This window comes from Colobus angolensis, unplaced genomic scaffold, assembly GCF_000951035.1.
Source record: "Colobus angolensis palliatus isolate OR3802 unplaced genomic scaffold, Cang.pa_1.0 Scaffold447, whole genome shotgun sequence".
Taxonomy (NCBI): Eukaryota; Metazoa; Chordata; class Mammalia; order Primates; family Cercopithecidae; genus Colobus; species Colobus angolensis.
The window spans coordinates 297,120-313,704 of NW_012117899.1; the positions used below are offsets into that span (position 1 = coordinate 297,120).

The 16,585-nt window shown below is 51.5% G+C and overlaps 3 protein-coding genes across 3 annotated transcripts in view; all 3 read right to left on the bottom strand.

Annotated features, from left to right (window-relative positions):
- PPOX (protoporphyrinogen oxidase) overlaps window positions 1-3,108 on the bottom strand; it is a 5,163-nt gene extending 2,055 nt beyond the window's left edge. Inside the window, exons 1-7 of the mRNA XM_011957580.1 lie at window positions 2,829-3,108; window positions 2,566-2,660; window positions 2,264-2,398; window positions 2,010-2,125; window positions 1,387-1,519; window positions 940-1,084; window positions 332-522 (exon numbers count right to left, since the gene is read on the bottom strand). Coding sequence (XP_011812970.1) covers window positions 332-522; window positions 940-1,084; window positions 1,387-1,519; window positions 2,010-2,125; window positions 2,264-2,398; window positions 2,566-2,660; window positions 2,829-3,099 — 1,086 coding nt within the window. The 5' untranslated portion in view covers window positions 3,100-3,108. The remainder of the gene's footprint in view (window positions 1-331; window positions 523-939; window positions 1,085-1,386; window positions 1,520-2,009; window positions 2,126-2,263; window positions 2,399-2,565; window positions 2,661-2,828) is intronic.
- A 660-nt stretch (window positions 3,109-3,768) lies between these two features.
- On the bottom strand, window positions 3,769-9,972 carry USP21 (ubiquitin specific peptidase 21). Its single transcript, XM_011957582.1, has 13 exons — window positions 9,734-9,972; window positions 8,258-8,878; window positions 7,404-7,463; window positions 7,111-7,231; window positions 6,775-6,886; window positions 6,427-6,582; window positions 5,884-5,948; window positions 5,523-5,626; window positions 5,254-5,340; window positions 4,893-4,964; window positions 4,553-4,667; window positions 4,352-4,466; window positions 3,769-4,138 (listed from the first exon to the last, which is right to left on the bottom strand). Exons 1-13 carry the CDS (start codon window positions 9,800-9,802, stop codon window positions 4,048-4,050), a joined length of 1,788 nt encoding a protein of 595 aa, XP_011812972.1. The 5' UTR covers window positions 9,803-9,972; the 3' UTR covers window positions 3,769-4,047.
- Window positions 9,973-10,641: 669 nt separating this feature from the next.
- Window positions 10,642-15,835, bottom strand: UFC1 (ubiquitin-fold modifier conjugating enzyme 1). Its single transcript, XM_011957583.1, has 6 exons — window positions 15,398-15,835; window positions 12,470-12,537; window positions 12,170-12,233; window positions 11,794-11,870; window positions 11,281-11,371; window positions 10,642-11,081 (listed from the first exon to the last, which is right to left on the bottom strand). The coding sequence occupies exons 1-6, from the start codon at window positions 15,518-15,520 to the stop codon at window positions 11,001-11,003; spliced, it is 504 nt and encodes a 167-aa protein (XP_011812973.1). The 5' UTR covers window positions 15,521-15,835; the 3' UTR covers window positions 10,642-11,000.
- Between the last annotated feature and the right edge of the window lie 750 nt (window positions 15,836-16,585).

The window sequence follows — 16,585 nt, forward strand, 5'->3', positions numbered from 1 at the left end:
TTTTTAGTAGAGACGGGGTCCCACCGTGTTAGCCAGGATGGTCTCGATCTCCTGACCTCGTGATCCGCCCGTCTCGGCTTCCCAAAGTGCTGGGATTACAGGCTTGAGCCACCGCGCCCGGCCTATAAGTACTACTTCTATCCACAGACTTGCATGGGCTCTTTGAGGAAGGTTCACAAATAGGGCCTAGGATTATGGGGTAGCCCATGTCTAAGTAGCTTCTAAGGCATGAAAACAATGAGGAATGCCAGTCCTATTGGCCCTGGCCTAGTTAAACCACTTGGATACAGATGGACACACAGGTTCATTTACACTCCAGGGGTTCCCCTACCTTCCAGCGCCCTTCTGCCTGGAGGCTGAGCCCACAGACTGGCTGGCCTCTGAGAACACTGACCCCCCTACTAGTTAGGTGGGTTTCAAGGGCCTGAGGCAGCATCTCTAGACCTCCACGAAGTGACCACTGGCTCCAGCGCTCAGCCAAGGCCTGGCGAATGAGTGCTGAGTCTGGCTGTGGGGTCCGCCCTGCAGAGGAAGCAAAGAAGAATCATTGAGGCTGGATGCAGTGGCTCACACCTGTCATCCCAGCACTTTAGGTGGAGGCGGCTGGATCACTTGAGGTCAGGAGTTTGAGACCAGCCTGGCCAACATAGTGAAACTTCATCTCTACCAAAAAAAATACAAAGATTAGCTGGGAGTGGTGGCACATGTTTGTAATCCCAGCTACTTAAGAGGCTGAGGCAGGAGAATTGCTTGAGCCTGGGAGACAGAGGTTGCAATGAGCCAATCTGAGATTGCACCACTGCACTCCAGCCTAGGTGGCAAAGCAAGACTCTGTCTCAAAAAAGAAAAAAAGAATCATTGAATAGCACCCTTTGTCCCCACTCCCTCACTTTGGCAGTCCTTAATATCTTCACCCTTTGAATCAATCCCCCCCCTCACCTGCCCCCAGCAGCAGGCCCAGTAATACGGAACGATGGGTTTGCTCAGCTTGGAAGAGACTGGGAAAACAGGACCTGATGCTGAGCTCACGGCTGTTGCCTGCAAACACTCCACGGCAGAGACTGTCCATGGCTAGAGACGCCACCTTAAGGGTGAGACTGGGACTAAGGAGCCAAAGAATAATCTACACTGACTGATTTCCACAGTCTGTATTTGGTAGAGAATGGGGGTGGGATAGGGTTTGGTTTAGGAGACATTCCCACTATGACAGAAGGATGGAAGCCTTCACTCCCAATAATGAGTTTCGGGAATTATGAGGGGGTGGGGTATGAAGAGAAGAGGGCATCTCCAAATGATACAGAAGAGCCCCTACGTGGTAGATTTGAACAGGGAGCTCTGCAGCTGGTTTAGGAGGGAAGAGGTTTGGGGCCTCTGGGCAAGTGTCACCTCAGGTCCAAGGCGGCGCTGGGCAAAACTGTGCACGGTCTCATCAGGCTCTTTGCCCCGGGGCTTGGTCAGCTCCCTCAGCCCAGCCCAAAACAGAGGTTTGGAGAAGGGGGGTGAAGGGCGGAGTAGCCCCCTGCATGGAGAAAGACTTAGTGAGGGAGAAGCTCCTGACATACCTCCCCAGCTCCAGGCGCTGGGGTCATTTCCACTCATTTGGCTTCCTTTTGCTGGGAAGGCTGACAGGGAGATGAAGAAATGGAAGGCAGGTCAGGCGCGGAGGCTCACGTCTGTAATCCCAGCACTTTGGGAGGCCGAGGCAGGCGGATCACAAGGTCAGGAGTTCGAGACCAGCCTGGCCAATATGGTGAAACCCCATCTCTACTAAAAATACAAAAAATAGCCGGACGTGGTGGTGGGCACCTGTAGTTCCAGCTACTCGGGAGGCTGAAGCAGGAGAATCGCTTGAACCCGAAAGGCGGAGGTTGCAGTGAGCCAAGATTGCACCATTGCACTCCATCCTGGCCGACAGCGATACTCCGTCTCAAAAAAAAAAAAAAAAAGAAAGAAATGGAAGGCATATGAGGATGAGGGCACAGTAAAAGGAGCGGAGGTGCTGGTGTTACCTGAGGCCAGTGGGCAGGGCATGCAGGGCACCGCCCACGTAGAGGAACCTGTTCTGGGCAGCTGGGTGGTCTCCCCGGACAGGCAGCACTTCTGAATCCAAGCCAAGCTCAGAAACCTGCTCTCCACAGGCCCTCAGAAGAGGAGAAACTAAGGGAAGGTCTGACCCACCAAACATACTTCCCCCTCTAAACTCTATTCCCCAATGGAAGCCCCCTCCACAACCTCTCTCCTAGACATCCCACAAGCCTCTCACCAGGAGCAAGGTCCGGGCCCCTAGGGCTCCCGCTGGCCTAATTCCCCGAGGTCCAAGCTCAAAGATAGCACCATTCGGGCCTCGAACCGAGCGAATCCAGCCTCCCAGACGCTCACTGCCCTCCACCAGGACCACCTGGCGACAAGAGGGAGAGACACTGCAGCACCGCCTGTAGCTGCCGGGGAGAGGTCAGGAGGGGAGGGGAAGAGGGACATTCAGAGGGCCAGGATCCGTCTAACTTTTCATGGAAATGGGAAACGAGCATTAAACGAAGCTCCCTCTGGCACAGGTGGAGCACTCACCTTAGGGGGACAGGGGGCCCGGCTCAGGTGGTAACTGGCGGCCAAGCCGCTGATGCCTCCGCCCAACACGACCACAGTCCGGCCCATGGAGAAACCTGGGGGAAAGGGGGCGATATGGACAGGCAGACCGGGGACACCCTGCGCTCCAGAAGCCCCGCCAGTTTTGAGTTCTATCCGCGGTCACTCACTGCTTTAAGGGAAACTAAGTGTGCACAGATGGGCTGGTGGAACAGTGAGGTCCCCGTCCAGGGGCCAGGACTCACCCACAAAAGAGGAGAAAAAAATGAGGCAGAAGGAGGTCGAGGTCCTAAGACAGTACCCTCCGGCGCTCCGCTGGGTGCAGATAAGGACCACACCCTCGCTATCGGCCCTTGCAGGGCTCGGGCGGCGGGCAGTAGGCCTGAGTTCTGAGGTGCTCTGTTTGCCACACCTCGGTAGGCCAGCAAGTGCTTCAAATCCGCTACTCCCACCCCCAGCCTTTTCGGTCTCTCCTACTCTCCGTCCACTCTGTTCTCGCGGCACGCGCCTGACCATATTTCTTCTACATCTGGATTGGCAGGCCCTGGAAGGCCCCGGATCACGTTCACCAATGAAAACATTGAACTGGCAGAGGCGGAGCGACGGCAGCTGTAAGAGCTTGAGGTTAACCGCGTCAGCTCCGAGCTGGGAGTGAGCGGCCCTACCCGGCACTGCCCTCCTCAGGACCGAGGCAACGAACGCTTAATGCTGGAGTTAGCGTTCCCCAGCACAGGTTTCCCAGGTCCAGCTAGGGTGACAACCCTAGAGGGAAGGCCCCAGGAGCTTTGGTCGTAGGGACAATAGATAGGGACACTGGAAGCCAGTCCACGGGGAGGTGGCTCCATAAACAGCTCCTTGATGTTAGCAACAGACCGGGCCTACGGGAGCCAGGGCCACCCGGCAACGTACCCAGTGTTTGTCAACAGCGGCATCCCCCATCGCCAACCAAACCAGACGCCCCAGAGCCTGCACGCAGCCTCAAGTATGCCTTCCCTCTTTTTCCTCCCAGTGCTTAACCTACACTGCTGGGGGGCACAGGTCCGGGTCCAGCACCATCTCCGAAACCTTCCCCCTTGGATCTGAGAGCGCCCCCACCTATTAGAGAGGGAACTTGGGTCCCAGGAAGACTCCAGTTAGGCCCAGTTTTCTGTCACTCCCTAAGCAAAAATACAAATAAGCACATCATTTTTTCTTAATAAATTTATTCACAAAAAGTGATATTGCAGAGGGTCTGGGGGCTGTACACGGGCAGGGGCTTGGTGAGCTCTGTACATGGGGCTGGGAGACAAGGGAGCCTCCAGGTGGAAGGGTATTTTTTAATAAAAAAAATAATGGAGCTACAACCACCCCCTCCCCCCTCCCCGATTAAAAAGACACAAAAATAGACGTCTCTGAGGTAAACGGGGAGCCTGGGGCTTAAGGGTGTTTAAAGGGCTTCACAGGTGCCAGGGCTTAGAGAGGGTGTCACAGGCACCGGGGTGGCTCCTGCATCAGTTGGTAGAACAGCACGTAGCCCTCGCTGGATGCCACCTGGTTTTCACTGACAGGGGAGACACTAGGAGAAAGGGAGATCGGGAAAGGGTTGTGGTCATTACTGTTTACTCCCTTGTCCCTACAAGACCGAACCTCAGAGCATCCAGGAAGAGATCAGAAAAGACCTCCGCCTCTCCTTTCACCTGGCACTCTGCTCTCCTGGGGCTTCATAGAAGGGGAGGGTGTCCGGGCTGAGTGGGAATGGGGCAAGATGTAAATAGGAGGCTGTTCTCACCGAGAGTCATTGTAGACATGCCAACCAGTCTGGCACCGGCACAGGGCTGTGTAGTGGCCATAGTGGACGCTGCCTGAGTGGTTGCAAAGGGCATACAGCTGGTATACAGGACTTCCTGCGGGGTTGGAGATGATCAAGTTCTACAATCAGAGCTGTGCCCCCACTCCTTTGGCTCCTTAGGACTTTCCCCACCAGACTCACCGGCTTTGTCACTGGCAAAGTCCCCTAGGCTCAGTCGCTGCAGTGGAAAGTCTACACCTACTGAACTCTTCTTGATGGAGCCTCGGGAGGCAGAAAAGCGATTCAGATCTAAGTCCTGGTTAAGGAGCATTTGGGAGGCAGTGGGCCTCTGAGGGGGACTTCTGTCTTGAAAGCTGTCCTCTCCCCACTCCCAAAGCACTGGGAGTAGCTTGTGGAAAAGGGGGTGGCAGGCTTTTCCTAAGGAAAATTCAATTCTCTGGAAACATGGAGGGTGAGGAAAGAGAATGTATGGGAGGTATCCTAAGAGAAGTAAGAATCTGAAGATTAGGATATGGAGCACGAGGATTCGAGGGAATCTTTGTACTGTCAACTTTTTGGTACTTCGAGTTTTCTGCCGACATCGGTCACACACCTGAATAAATGGCAAACAGTGTTGGGTTAATGTGCTCCTAACCTCAATTGGCTTTTCTGACACTCCGATCCACATATAAATTTCGTATGTACTTCATTACGGCTGGATCCTCTCGGCTTCTCCCCTTTGCTCTAGGAGTACTAGAACATATCTGAGACTCCAACACAAACCCAGATACATAAATATTATTCCCCATATTAAGGCATCATGCAATCCATTTTATCCACATGGAGTCCCCCTCCCCCCAGGTCTCCCACCCTTACTATATCCCTTGTGAACCTCCACATACTGGGGCATTCTCCGACTCTAGCTCTTCTTCCTTAGTGAAAAGGTTGAAACAATCCCGCAGAGACACTTTGCCCCCAGCAAATCCTTTCTGGGGGAAAAGGGGAAGAAAGGTCAACATGTTCTGAATTTCCTTTTCCACCTCTTCTCAATCAATCCAGGCTTCAGTTCTGCTCCAGAAACCCACAGGGTTCCCGCCCACACTCTGGGGGTGGGTAGGCTTGGGTCACAGAGCCCCTGTCCTGTCCACCCTGGAATCCTCTGGAATCCCACCTTGGGGATGGGCAGGGACAGGTCACAAAAAACCTCGAAGGTCGTGGAGCGATACCCACAGGCCTGGCACTTGAGACAACTTTTCAACTGGCCCACAAACAGGTCTAGACAGAAGCACAGGGACAGGAGAAAAGGTCATTGTTGGATGTTATGAGATGATTTCTCGGATTTCTATCTCTTCCTGTTCCTTTGCCTGACCCTTCCTTTCCCACTACCAACACTCCTAATCAACTCTTCACACAACTTCACATTTGCATCATCCAGTCTTGTTCCCATACCCCTCGATAGTATCAATTTTGCCCCCAAGCCTGTACCCCCCTCACACACTAATTTTCCCTCATTGCTTTGCCCCATTCCATACCCACAATCTTGCTGTCCTCTCGCTCCAGGTAACGTTTCCACATTAGGTTGGCTCGGTCATCATCACTACCACAGATCAAAGGAAGTGGGGAGCACCCATGAGACAGCAGGAACACTGGGCATCCCCAACACCCACTGAAACAACCCACAGAGCCCTACACCCCACCCACACCCCTGCTTCTTCCCTGTATTTCAAGGAAAAGTCAAAGGAGTAATGTCTCAATGAACTTTCTGGGGAAATCTGAGGTGAGAGGAAAAGAAAGGATTGTACACAAGGGAAGAATATGCTGTCTTCCTCAACCTGTAAATTAATTATCCCCTTCTTCAATTTGGTGACATCCCTAGCATGATCTTCTGCCTCCATCTGCTCCCTTAAGACTCCCCCTCTTCCTTCCTTCTACTTCTACGTTGCGTCTCACACTATTTTCTATACTAAAGGGTTTTCCTGGACCCTACATCTTCCATCTTGACTAGTTCAGTTCTATGAAGTGTGAATGCTGCTGATAAACTACTGGGGAGAGGAGGTAGAGGGAACGACCCTTACCTTAACTCAGGTTCTTCTAGCAGAGCCCCTCCTCGGCGGGGTGGAGGGGGAAGTGGACCATTGGCAAGTATTGGTGGAGCCCGGCGGCCTCGGCGGTTGATTTCAAGGTGTAGCCGCTCCATGAGGAGCTTCAGGAACTCTTGGGCATCCTGCTGGCTACAGCCAGACAAAGGGTATGGGCAACTGACTCCCCTCCTAGTCCACAGACACTATTCCCTGCCCAGATATCGGTCCCCACTTCCTGGATGAAGAACATCTCAAAGCTCAGAACAATGCTGCCAGGGCCCTTGCTTGGCCCTACCCCCAGACATGGCCAGAGAGAAATCCCATAGCCTCCAGCTCTCCCACCTGTATCCAGAGAAGGAGGGAACATATTTCTGGAAGACAGCTCGGAATCGAGTAGGATTCACAGCTTCGCAGGAGTCAGGGTGCCAGAGGGCACCAATCACATCTGCAAAGGCTGTTGGGATGGGAGTGGGGAAGGGAAACAAAGGTTAATGTCTGGAAGAGGCAAGCAAGATGTGGCTCAGAGGGCAGAAAATAACCTTTAGGAAAGTAGGCACTGGGAAAAGTAGATACAACTGCCAGATTTAAGGGTTGGGGGCCACCAGTACTGGCAGATGGACCTGCAAGTGGTTGGGGAAAAAGGGACTCGAACAGAGGGAGCAGGAGTTGTTGCCCCACCTTCAGTGAGCTCTTGGGCTCGGCCTCCTCCAGGCACTTCTTGTCGGAAGTCCCTTCTAAGACAGAAGTCCCGAAGAGGTCGAGTGCTGCTCAGACACTGCAGCACAGCATTCAGGAAGCACTGGGGAGCAGTAGGGACACTGCTGTTATCTCTCCAGACCACTACCCAGGAAGCCTTAGAAGAGCTTCAGAGCTCTCCTTCCACATGTCTTCCGTAAGCTCGTGGGTTTTCCCCACCCCCAGCACCATTTCACATTCCTTTTAGAGAGGAAAGACAGGAGAATGGCTCTCACCGTGTTTCCCAGGTTTCGAAGGCCAACATGACCAGAGCCCAGAAGCAGTGTGTGATGAGCCTGGAAGGTCAGAGTACAATCAGCAAGTTCTTATATATCCTACCAGGCACTTTAACCTTTTAACAGCATGCTGCCCACTGCCTCCCCCATCCCATGCATGTTTAATCCCCAAACTCTACCCTATTCCCCTCACTAGGTATTCTAGTCTCCCTACCTCACTTGTCATGAGCAGTAAGCCCATCACAGCTGAATGTACCACAGACTCAGCCATGGCTGTCCCACCTGTTGCCCACTTACTCCTCTGCTCAGCTAGCTGACGTTGCAGCTCCTGGGGCAACTCCCCCAGCACCGGCATGGTTGCCCAGCTGCTCACCACTCCCACCTTTCCGCCCCCAAAACCCCCTCCTGCCCCCGTGGCCCCTTCTTGTCCTTCTGCTGCTGGCTCCAATTGCAATCAGCCTAGCTTACTTAGCTCAGAAAATGTGCAACCACATTTGCTAAGATGTTCTGCGCTCACCTCTCTTTAGCTCCAGAGATTAATTAGGCCTAGGCAAAGTCCCAGTAGAGAAAGTGCAGCAAGGGAAAGTAAGGGCCTGGGGACCCAAAGAAGAATTCTGAATAGTTGCGCTAATTCCCTGGGGACCCTGGGCACACCATGCTGGGGAGTCACCAACAACCCAAAAAAGGGTCTAGGAGGCTCAAGGGTATTTAAGCAAGGGAGAGGTGTGTCCAAACTGCTGTAATGAAGGGCTGAGAAAGGAACTTCAGCGAAATGGGGGACAGGAAAGGCAGAGGATGGCAGGAAAGCACAGAGGAATATGGGCATGAAGGCCACATGTGTGACAAGTCCTCACCATCTTGTCATCAGAGTAGAAAGGCTCAGAGGACCGGGCGGATATCATGTGGAAGGAGCCATGGGAAGCAGGGGGCTCTGTCCGTATGCTGAACAGTGTGGGGGGTCCAGGAAAGCCCCCTAGGCGGCGGAGAGAAGTGCTACGTCTCAAAGTGGGTGGCTCAGGCCGGAGGGCCAAGCGGCTCAGTGCAGCCCCAAGCTCTCCGGTGCCACGGTGCCCTCCCAAGGCAATCCCCATTGGACGCAAGTCCCCACTGCTCACAGACTTGGAACGGGCTAAGTTGGTCCGAGATGGGAGAGGCAAAGCCACAGTTGGGGGTGGTGAGCCAGGCAGGGGAACCCCATGATCTGCTCGAAGGGGGCCTCTGGGTCGAGGGCCTGAGGTCCGTCCCCGTCCCAGCTCCAGTTTCTTGAGCCGTTCATCAGGGGGACCTGGCCGGGGAGGCAGAGGTCGTAACATGGGGTTTGGCCCAGAGGCTGGGTTTCTGCGCTCCTTGCTGCGGGCCCTGGGGGCAAATGGTAGCTTGGATCCCACTCGGGGCTGGATATTAACAGGTGGCTCCCGGGTCCGGCCCAGGCGGTGCTCAGAGGCTTGGGGCATTGTGGACACCACAGGCTGGACCTGGGAGGAGAAGAGAGTGTCAGCATTTGAATATGGGGGGAAATGGGAACCCAGGCTGCTGTACTGAACCCTGCCACACTAATTTTCCCTTATTGCTTTGCCCCATTCCATACCCACAATCTTGCTGTCCTCTCATTTCCACATTAGGTTGGCTCAGTCATCACCACTACCACATCAACGAAAGTGGGGAGCAGTATATGCACTGAGGGCAGGAACCAGATCTATCGAATCAGCCATCGTATGTATCCCCAGTACCTGGCATGGTGTTTGGTACAAAGTAAATACTTAGTATCTATTGAGTAAACAAATGAATGAAAGATAGCAGCCCATGGCTTTGACCCTTTCTGTACTCCCGTCCCCTCCCTGCAGAATACAGCTTTACTGAAAAGCCAGTGATAACTCCTATCTCGGCTCTAACCTAACATAGGACCCCATACCCGGCTAGTAAAGTAGGATGTGCCTCGAGTCACTTAAGATCTCTAGCCAAATGGTAGTGTAGATGCAAGAATAACAGCCCAAAAGACAGTCCTCCATCCTCAAATCCCTGCCTCTCTGGGCTGCAAATGAAGCAGACTAAATAGGTGACTTACGATCCATTCCCTCCCCCACCTCCGACCTCCGACATGGTGTTGAGGTTCAGGAGGCAGTGGTGGGGGAGGGAGGACGAACAACTCCTTGACCCTTAATCTCTGCACCTCTCCCACCACAGCAGGGCTTTTAGCCGGGTCCGCCCCCCTCGAGGGCAGAAAGGCCGAGGCCGCTGATTGGCTACGGAATCCGGCGGCGTATTCCCCGCGGTCCAGGGATGCTGTCCCTCCAGTCCAGTTCTCCCAGGCCCCACCGGGCCCCACGCGCCTTTGTGGCGTGTCCTCTCGGGTCCGGAGCAGTCTTCCCTCTGCGCCCCCCAACACCCCGCCATGCCATAACGCCCTGGCCCGTACCTGTCCCCCGATGAGGCGGCGGGAGAGGCCAGCCGGGGCCAGACCCCAGTTCAGGGCCACCCCCTACTACCCCCGTGCAGCCCCCCAGTGGGCCCGGCTGCAGCTTTAGCCGCAGCCGTTGCCCAGATCGCTCCCGCCGCAGGGGCCGCCGCCATCTTTGTTGGTCCCGCCCGGCCACCGGCCACCGGCTTCACCGTCTCTCAAAGCGCCTGCGCATCCACATTCGAACTCCTCCCACCCGGCCCCTTGGCGCTTGCGTGAGCCCGCCCCACGGCTCCGCGATCGACACCATGGAAACGCAGCCAAGTTTAGGGTCGCTAGTTCTCAACGCTGCCCAGAGTGGTCTTTAATCCATGACTCCACAGCAAGTCCCTGAGGTATAGGGTGTCGTCGCCCCATCCTGTAGCCCATAGGGATGGAGATCTGACAGTCGTAGTATGGCCGCGAGGCTTATAGCACAGATCCTTCCCAAACAGCAGGGGTGCAAGTGTGGCAAGCTGCAGGCCTGGGTCCAGCCCGCAGACCAGTGGGGAAGCATCTAGCACTTCACAGAGGGATGGGAAGATCCCTGGAGGGCGGGAAGTGCTGGTCCTGCAAAACCACTTCTTGCAGGCTAATACAGCAGGGCGAAGCATGGCTCACCACTAAAAGACAAAGGCAGATCTGAGCAGCAGGGGGAATAGTCAACATTTCATTTCCACTCCTGACCACAGCATCCCCTATTTCCGACTCCCTCCCAACCCAACCCGGTGTAGCTGTTCATGTGCCTCAGGTTTTAGCCCATTTACCCTATGTTAACAGCTTCCAGTGAGAACCACAGGCTACCAGAGGAAGCGGCTTTTATTGATGGGTTATCTCCAGAAACCAGAAAGACTTTATGTACCCACTTTCAGTTACCCCCATGCCTCCAGGATTGCATGTTGCTCCACCTGGGGGCGGATATAAATTACCTCTAGATTGTCCAAAGCCCAGTCTTTCCCTTCCCTGTACAGTCTTAGAAACTAAGTAGCAATACTGGTTGGTGTTTGTTTGTTTCTTCCCCAGCAATGACTACTGCAGCTACTTAGTAACAACTAGACGTGGAGGGTGTCCGGGGAAGCAGTTAGATAAGTGTGATGCACAGGAAAACAGTATCGTAGCCTATCAAAGCGCCCTCTGCCCTGCCTCAGTGGCTTGATTCTTCATTGGTTGCATTTCTCTTTGTGTTGGATGACGCCCTTCTGAATCAGATCAGGGATTTCTACTGCCAGCCATGGACCCAGCTGCAATACAAGGAAAATCCTGTGAGATTACTACCAGTCAATGCTTCTTGTTCCATTAGAAGCTCCCTCCTGGAGACAGATTCTGGGGGGCCATGCTTAAGGGACAACACTGTTATTCCTTTTATTCTTAGCTGCTTTTCCTACAATGCTCAGGGCCTAAGCCCCTCTTCCTCCTTTATGCCAAATACACAAAACTTACCCCCAGAGCCATGAGATGAGCTAGTCCAAATTTGGGCACATTCCTGGCCCACAAAGGTTTGAAATGATCCGTCAGGCATATTTTGCCACCCCTATGAAAGGGACATGAAGAAGGTGTTGACATGCAAAGTTTACCATAAAGCACAGCAGCCTCGGGGGCATAGGAAGACTACTAGTGATCAGAATTGAGAACAACGTCAGCTAAGTACTTTGCCTAGGCTCAGCAGAGGAGGGCCTGGCACCCCACTAGGCCAGCAGACCCTGGAAAAATCTCTGCCTCCAAAGTTCTTCCTTTTTTTTTTTCTTACAACTTTTAAGTTCAGAGGTACACATGCAGGATGTATAGGTTTGTTAAACAGGTAAACGTGCCATGGTGATTTACGCATAGATCATCCCATCATCCAGACATCAAGCCAAGCATCCATTAGCTATTTTTCCCGATGATCTCCCTCCCGCCACGAAGTTCTTCCTTAAGGCCTTCTTTGACTCTTTGCCATCTCCTATTCAGTCCTACCTGTACATCTTTGCTGTCTTTCCATCCAGCTCAGGAACTGCAATTTCTGGGGCAGTAGTAGGATATGTGATAGGAATCTGGAGAAAGTATAAAACCTTAATAAAACAGAATCAGGATAGAAAGGAACTAATATAATCAGACATACATATTTCTTGGTTAAACTGAAATGTTAAGTAAAACTCCCCAAGCAGCATGTCCATACCAAGATTCTGGACGTGGAGATGAGTAACTATAACTTATGCTTGCCTCAAACCTCAGGTTTTCCCTCCCATTTTTAAAGTTTTCTTTGGTCCCTTCAAGAAAGGATAGCTTGTTACCAATCATCTAATCCCTCCCCTTCTACTAACCTTCATATTTCCCACTCTATCACACTCACGTCAAACTCGATGTCAAACTCATATTTCAGGAGGTCATGGATATACCAGCATTTTCCAAACCACCTGTAACAAAGACCAAACCTCAGTCCAATTTGCCTATTCTTCCAATACTCAAATGACAACTTGGCTTAGGCCACCAGCCTGGGAGACTCATAGGATGGGAACTGGGGAACTCTGGAGCTGTGGGAGTGGAGACAGCTAACATGAGACAGGGCAGATTTGGTAGTGGGCGCTAGGATACCAAATTGCCTAACTCATATAAGACTCCCACCCCACACCTCCCAGGAGGGTCTACCTACCGAGTCCCTTCCTTGTTGGACTCCAGTCGGAACCAATCGTTGTCAGCATTCTTGTTGTTCTCCACATACTGAAAGCAGAGAATGAGGTCTTTGAGAGAATAGTTAGGGCCAAGGGTGGTCCCCCTCTCCTCAAAAGAAAAGTATGTGGTTACCTTTTTTTTTTTTTTTTTTGAGATGGAGTCTTGCTCCCGTTGCACAGGCTGGAGTGCAGTGGCGCGATCTGGGTTCACTGCAACTTCCACCTCCCGGGTTCAAGCGATTCTCCTTCCTCAGTCTCCTGAGTAGCTGGGATTACAGGCGTGCACCACCATGCCCAGCTAATTTTAATATTTTTAGTAGAGACAGGGTTTTGCCATGGTGGCCAGGCTGGTCTCGAACTCCTGACTTCAGGTGATCCACCTGCCTTGTCCTCCCAAAGTGCTAGGATTACAGGTGTGAGCCACTGCACCCGGCCGTTTACTTTTTCTTAATATGTTTACCTAATTTTTCTAACATTAGCAATGCTGAAGACAAGGCTATACTGATAAGTGGGGGTTTGTCCAGAACAGAGAATAGAATGTTTGGGCTTCACTCAATTTAGCAAGCACAAAAGACCTGAAGATATCATCTGGATTCTTCTCTCACTTCTCTGATAGTGTCTGCCCTCAGCCCACAACTCATTTAATGGTAGACTCCTTCCCTGGGTAACTCCCTTCCTTCTAGCCTCATATAGTCCTGGTTTCAACTAGCACCCACATGCTAATAACTCCCAGATTTTTATCTTTGGTCCAGCTCTTTCCTCAGAACTTTAGCCTTTAGTATCCAACTGTATGTTGACAGTTTTACCTTCATTTCACAGGTACTTCAAACTCAGTATTTCCATCTGGAATTTATAATATTCCTTCAGATACACTTCCAGAATTATCCTCCTGAAGTATCAATTTCAGGTGGCAGTATGAGCATTCACCCAAGGCAAAAACCTGGGAATCATCCTTGACCCTCCCTATCCCTTACTACACTAATCCATGATGTCATGTCATGCTAATTTTACCTTCTGAATATTCTTCAAATCTACCTCTCCTCTCTATCCTCACAACTGCCTAGTTTAGATTGCCTTTTGTTTTGCTGAGATTAATGACAGCCTCCTAACTTGTCTCTTACCTTCAGTCTTGTCCATGTCAATTGTATTTTCCCCTTATTGCCAATGCAACTGATCTAAACCCAAACCTGGCCATGTTGTTTCTCAGCTTAAAATCCTTTAACAGCATCCCAAAGCCTCCAAGAGAAAATTCAAGTGCTCAAACCTGTCTCCTAGCTTTGTCTACCATTCCCTGCCTCACATTTGATGCTCTAACAACTCTGAGCTACTTTGTTTCTTCAAACACATCATGGCGGTGCCTGTGCCGTTGCTAGATTCTACGCCTTTGCTCATGCTGTTCCTTTTGGCTTGAATGTCATTCTACTCTTACATTTTATCAGGCTAACTTATGTTTACTCTTTAAGTTTCAGCTAAAGCATTACCTCTTCCAGGAAACCTTCCCTGACCAAATGCAAACTGGGTATCTCCCGTTATGCTCTCAAAACATCCTACCCATGGCCGGGAACAGTGGCTCACGCCTGTAATCCCAGCACTTTGGGAGGCCGAAGAGGGCGGATCACGAGGTCAGGAGATCAAGACCATCCTGGCTAACACGGTGAAACCCTGTCTCTACTAAAAATATAAAAAATTAGCCCGGTGTGGTGGCGGTCGCCTGTAGTCCCAGCTACTTGGGAGGCTGAGGCAGGAGAATGGCCTGAACCCGGGAGGCGGAGCTTGCAGTGAGCCAAGATAGAGCCACTGCACTCCAGCCTGGGCGACAGAGCAAGACTCCATCTCAAAAAAAAAAGAACCAAAACAAACAAACAAAAACCATCCTAGCCATTTCTCGCTTTATATCTATCCATATCTGTCTCATTTGTCTCTTTCTCCACTTAAACAATGTATTATAATGATCTAGTTTTGTCTACCTCAGTAAGTTCCTCCTTATTCGACTTGGTATCTCCTCCCTAGGTGCACAGTAATTTTTTTTTTTTTTAGTGAATGAATACATGAAGTAGGAGAACTAGAACTGCTGGTCTTTGCAGCAGACAGAAACTACAAGGAAGACAAACTTTTTTCACCTTTCCCAGAAGAGAGAGAGCTGAGAAGAGCGTTTCTAACTATGAGCTAAACTCCCCAACTCTCTGTAGTTAACACCTACTTGAATTTTCAGCCCTAACGTGATTTGAAAGAGTGAAGAGTGAGGCCAGGCGCGGTGGCTCACGCCTGTAATCCCAGCACTTTCGGAGGCCGAGGCGGGTGGATGAGGATCATGAGGTCAGGAGATCGAGACTATCCTTGCCAACATGGTGAAACCCCATCTCTACTAAAACTACAAAAATTAGCTAGGTGTGGTGACGCGTGCCTGTAGGCAGGCACTCAGGAGGCTGAGGCAGGAGAATCGCTTGAACCCGGGAGTTGGAGGTTGCAGTGAGCCGAGATCGCTCCACTGCACTCCAGCCTAGCAATAGAGCGAGACTCGGTAAAAAAAAGAGTGAAGAGTTAAAGAGGGGGCAGAGAGATGGGGACTGGGAGTTGGCGCCCTGAGGATTTCTGACCACCTCTCCTACATCCAGTTGAACAAACACCTGGAGCCGGGGAGACACGTCACCTTCCGGGGAAGCGTATCCCTAAAATAACTGCTGCTTTTAGCCGCAAGGTCTGGCCCCACTGTGAACCTCACCTGAGTTTTTTTTGCCCTTTTCCCATCATCCCTCCTTAGTCCCCGAACCCCGCAACAGTCCCATTTCTATGAATTTGGGCGTTAAACTTAAAAACCGGAAGCGGCTTCCACACGGAGCCTATTACTGAGGACACCTGATATCTCCCAACCCTTCTGTTACGCGTTAGACTGTAGAAACAAAACTAACCCGGATAAGGGACTGATATTCCTCCTTCAGTCGCTGCACCCACAACTCCCGATCTCGGGGTCCGGCGTTAGTCTTCAGCACCGGGATCTCAGACACAACACGTCGCGTGGCCTCATCCGCCATCTTGGACCAGGGCGCGAGAGAAACGCGGAAGTGGTGTTGCCTGTAGCTTACCTCAAGGCGCCGCCATCTTTACTATGGGAATATGAGACGTTGGGTTGCCGTAAGACTTGTGTTTTGAATAAGATCTTTGTTTTCTTGTCACCTAGTTACCCGCTTGTGAGTGCATCGAGAAGAACAGAATGTAAACAGATTACTCCGACCTATATATGACACCTATCATTAAAATCAGCGCAGAAGGCCCAAAGGGTAACTTCCGTTCATGCTCAGAGAAGTAATCGCAGAAAACCTGGACACCTTCCCAAACTTGGAAAGCTCTTAGAACTTCAGGCTGCTCAAGGCACTTTTATTTAGTTAGTTCTTTTTTTTTATTATTATACTTTAAGTTCTAGGGTACATGTGCACAACGTGCAGGTTTGATACATAGGTATACTTGTGCCATGTTGGTTTGCTGCGCCCATCAACTCGTCGTTTACATTAGGTATTTCTCCTAAAGCTATCTCTCCGCCAGCCCCCAACCCCAAGGTACTTTTCAAGGCACTGCCTTCCTAAAACGAGCAATTCGTGTGTTTCCTCTTCGAAGAACTTTTCCTTTGCTTATATAGACTGGCCTCTAGATGCAGTTATCCTGTTGAGGTGTGTTTTTAACTCCTGATAAAGATTAGAAACCATGCAGAATCAAAAGACACATCACTGCAAGATTTGAGCCTTAGTCTAGCCATTCACTGAGTCCTAGACTTTTTTTTTTTTTTTTTGAGACGGAGTCTCGCTCTGTCGCCCAGGCTGGAGTGCAGTGGCCGGATCTCAGCTCACTGCAAGCTCCGCCTCCTGGGTTTACGCCATTCTCCTGCCTCAGCCTCCCGAGTAGCTGGGACCACAGGCGCCGCCACCTCGCCCGGCTAGTTTTTGTATTTTTTAGTAGAGACAGGGTTTCACTGTGTTCGTCAGGATGGTCTCGATCTCCTGACCTCGTGAGCCGCCCGTCTCGGCCTCCCAAAGTGCTGGGATTACAGGCTTCAGCCACCGCGCCCGGCGACTTTTTTATTTATTTATTTTTTTGAGACAGTG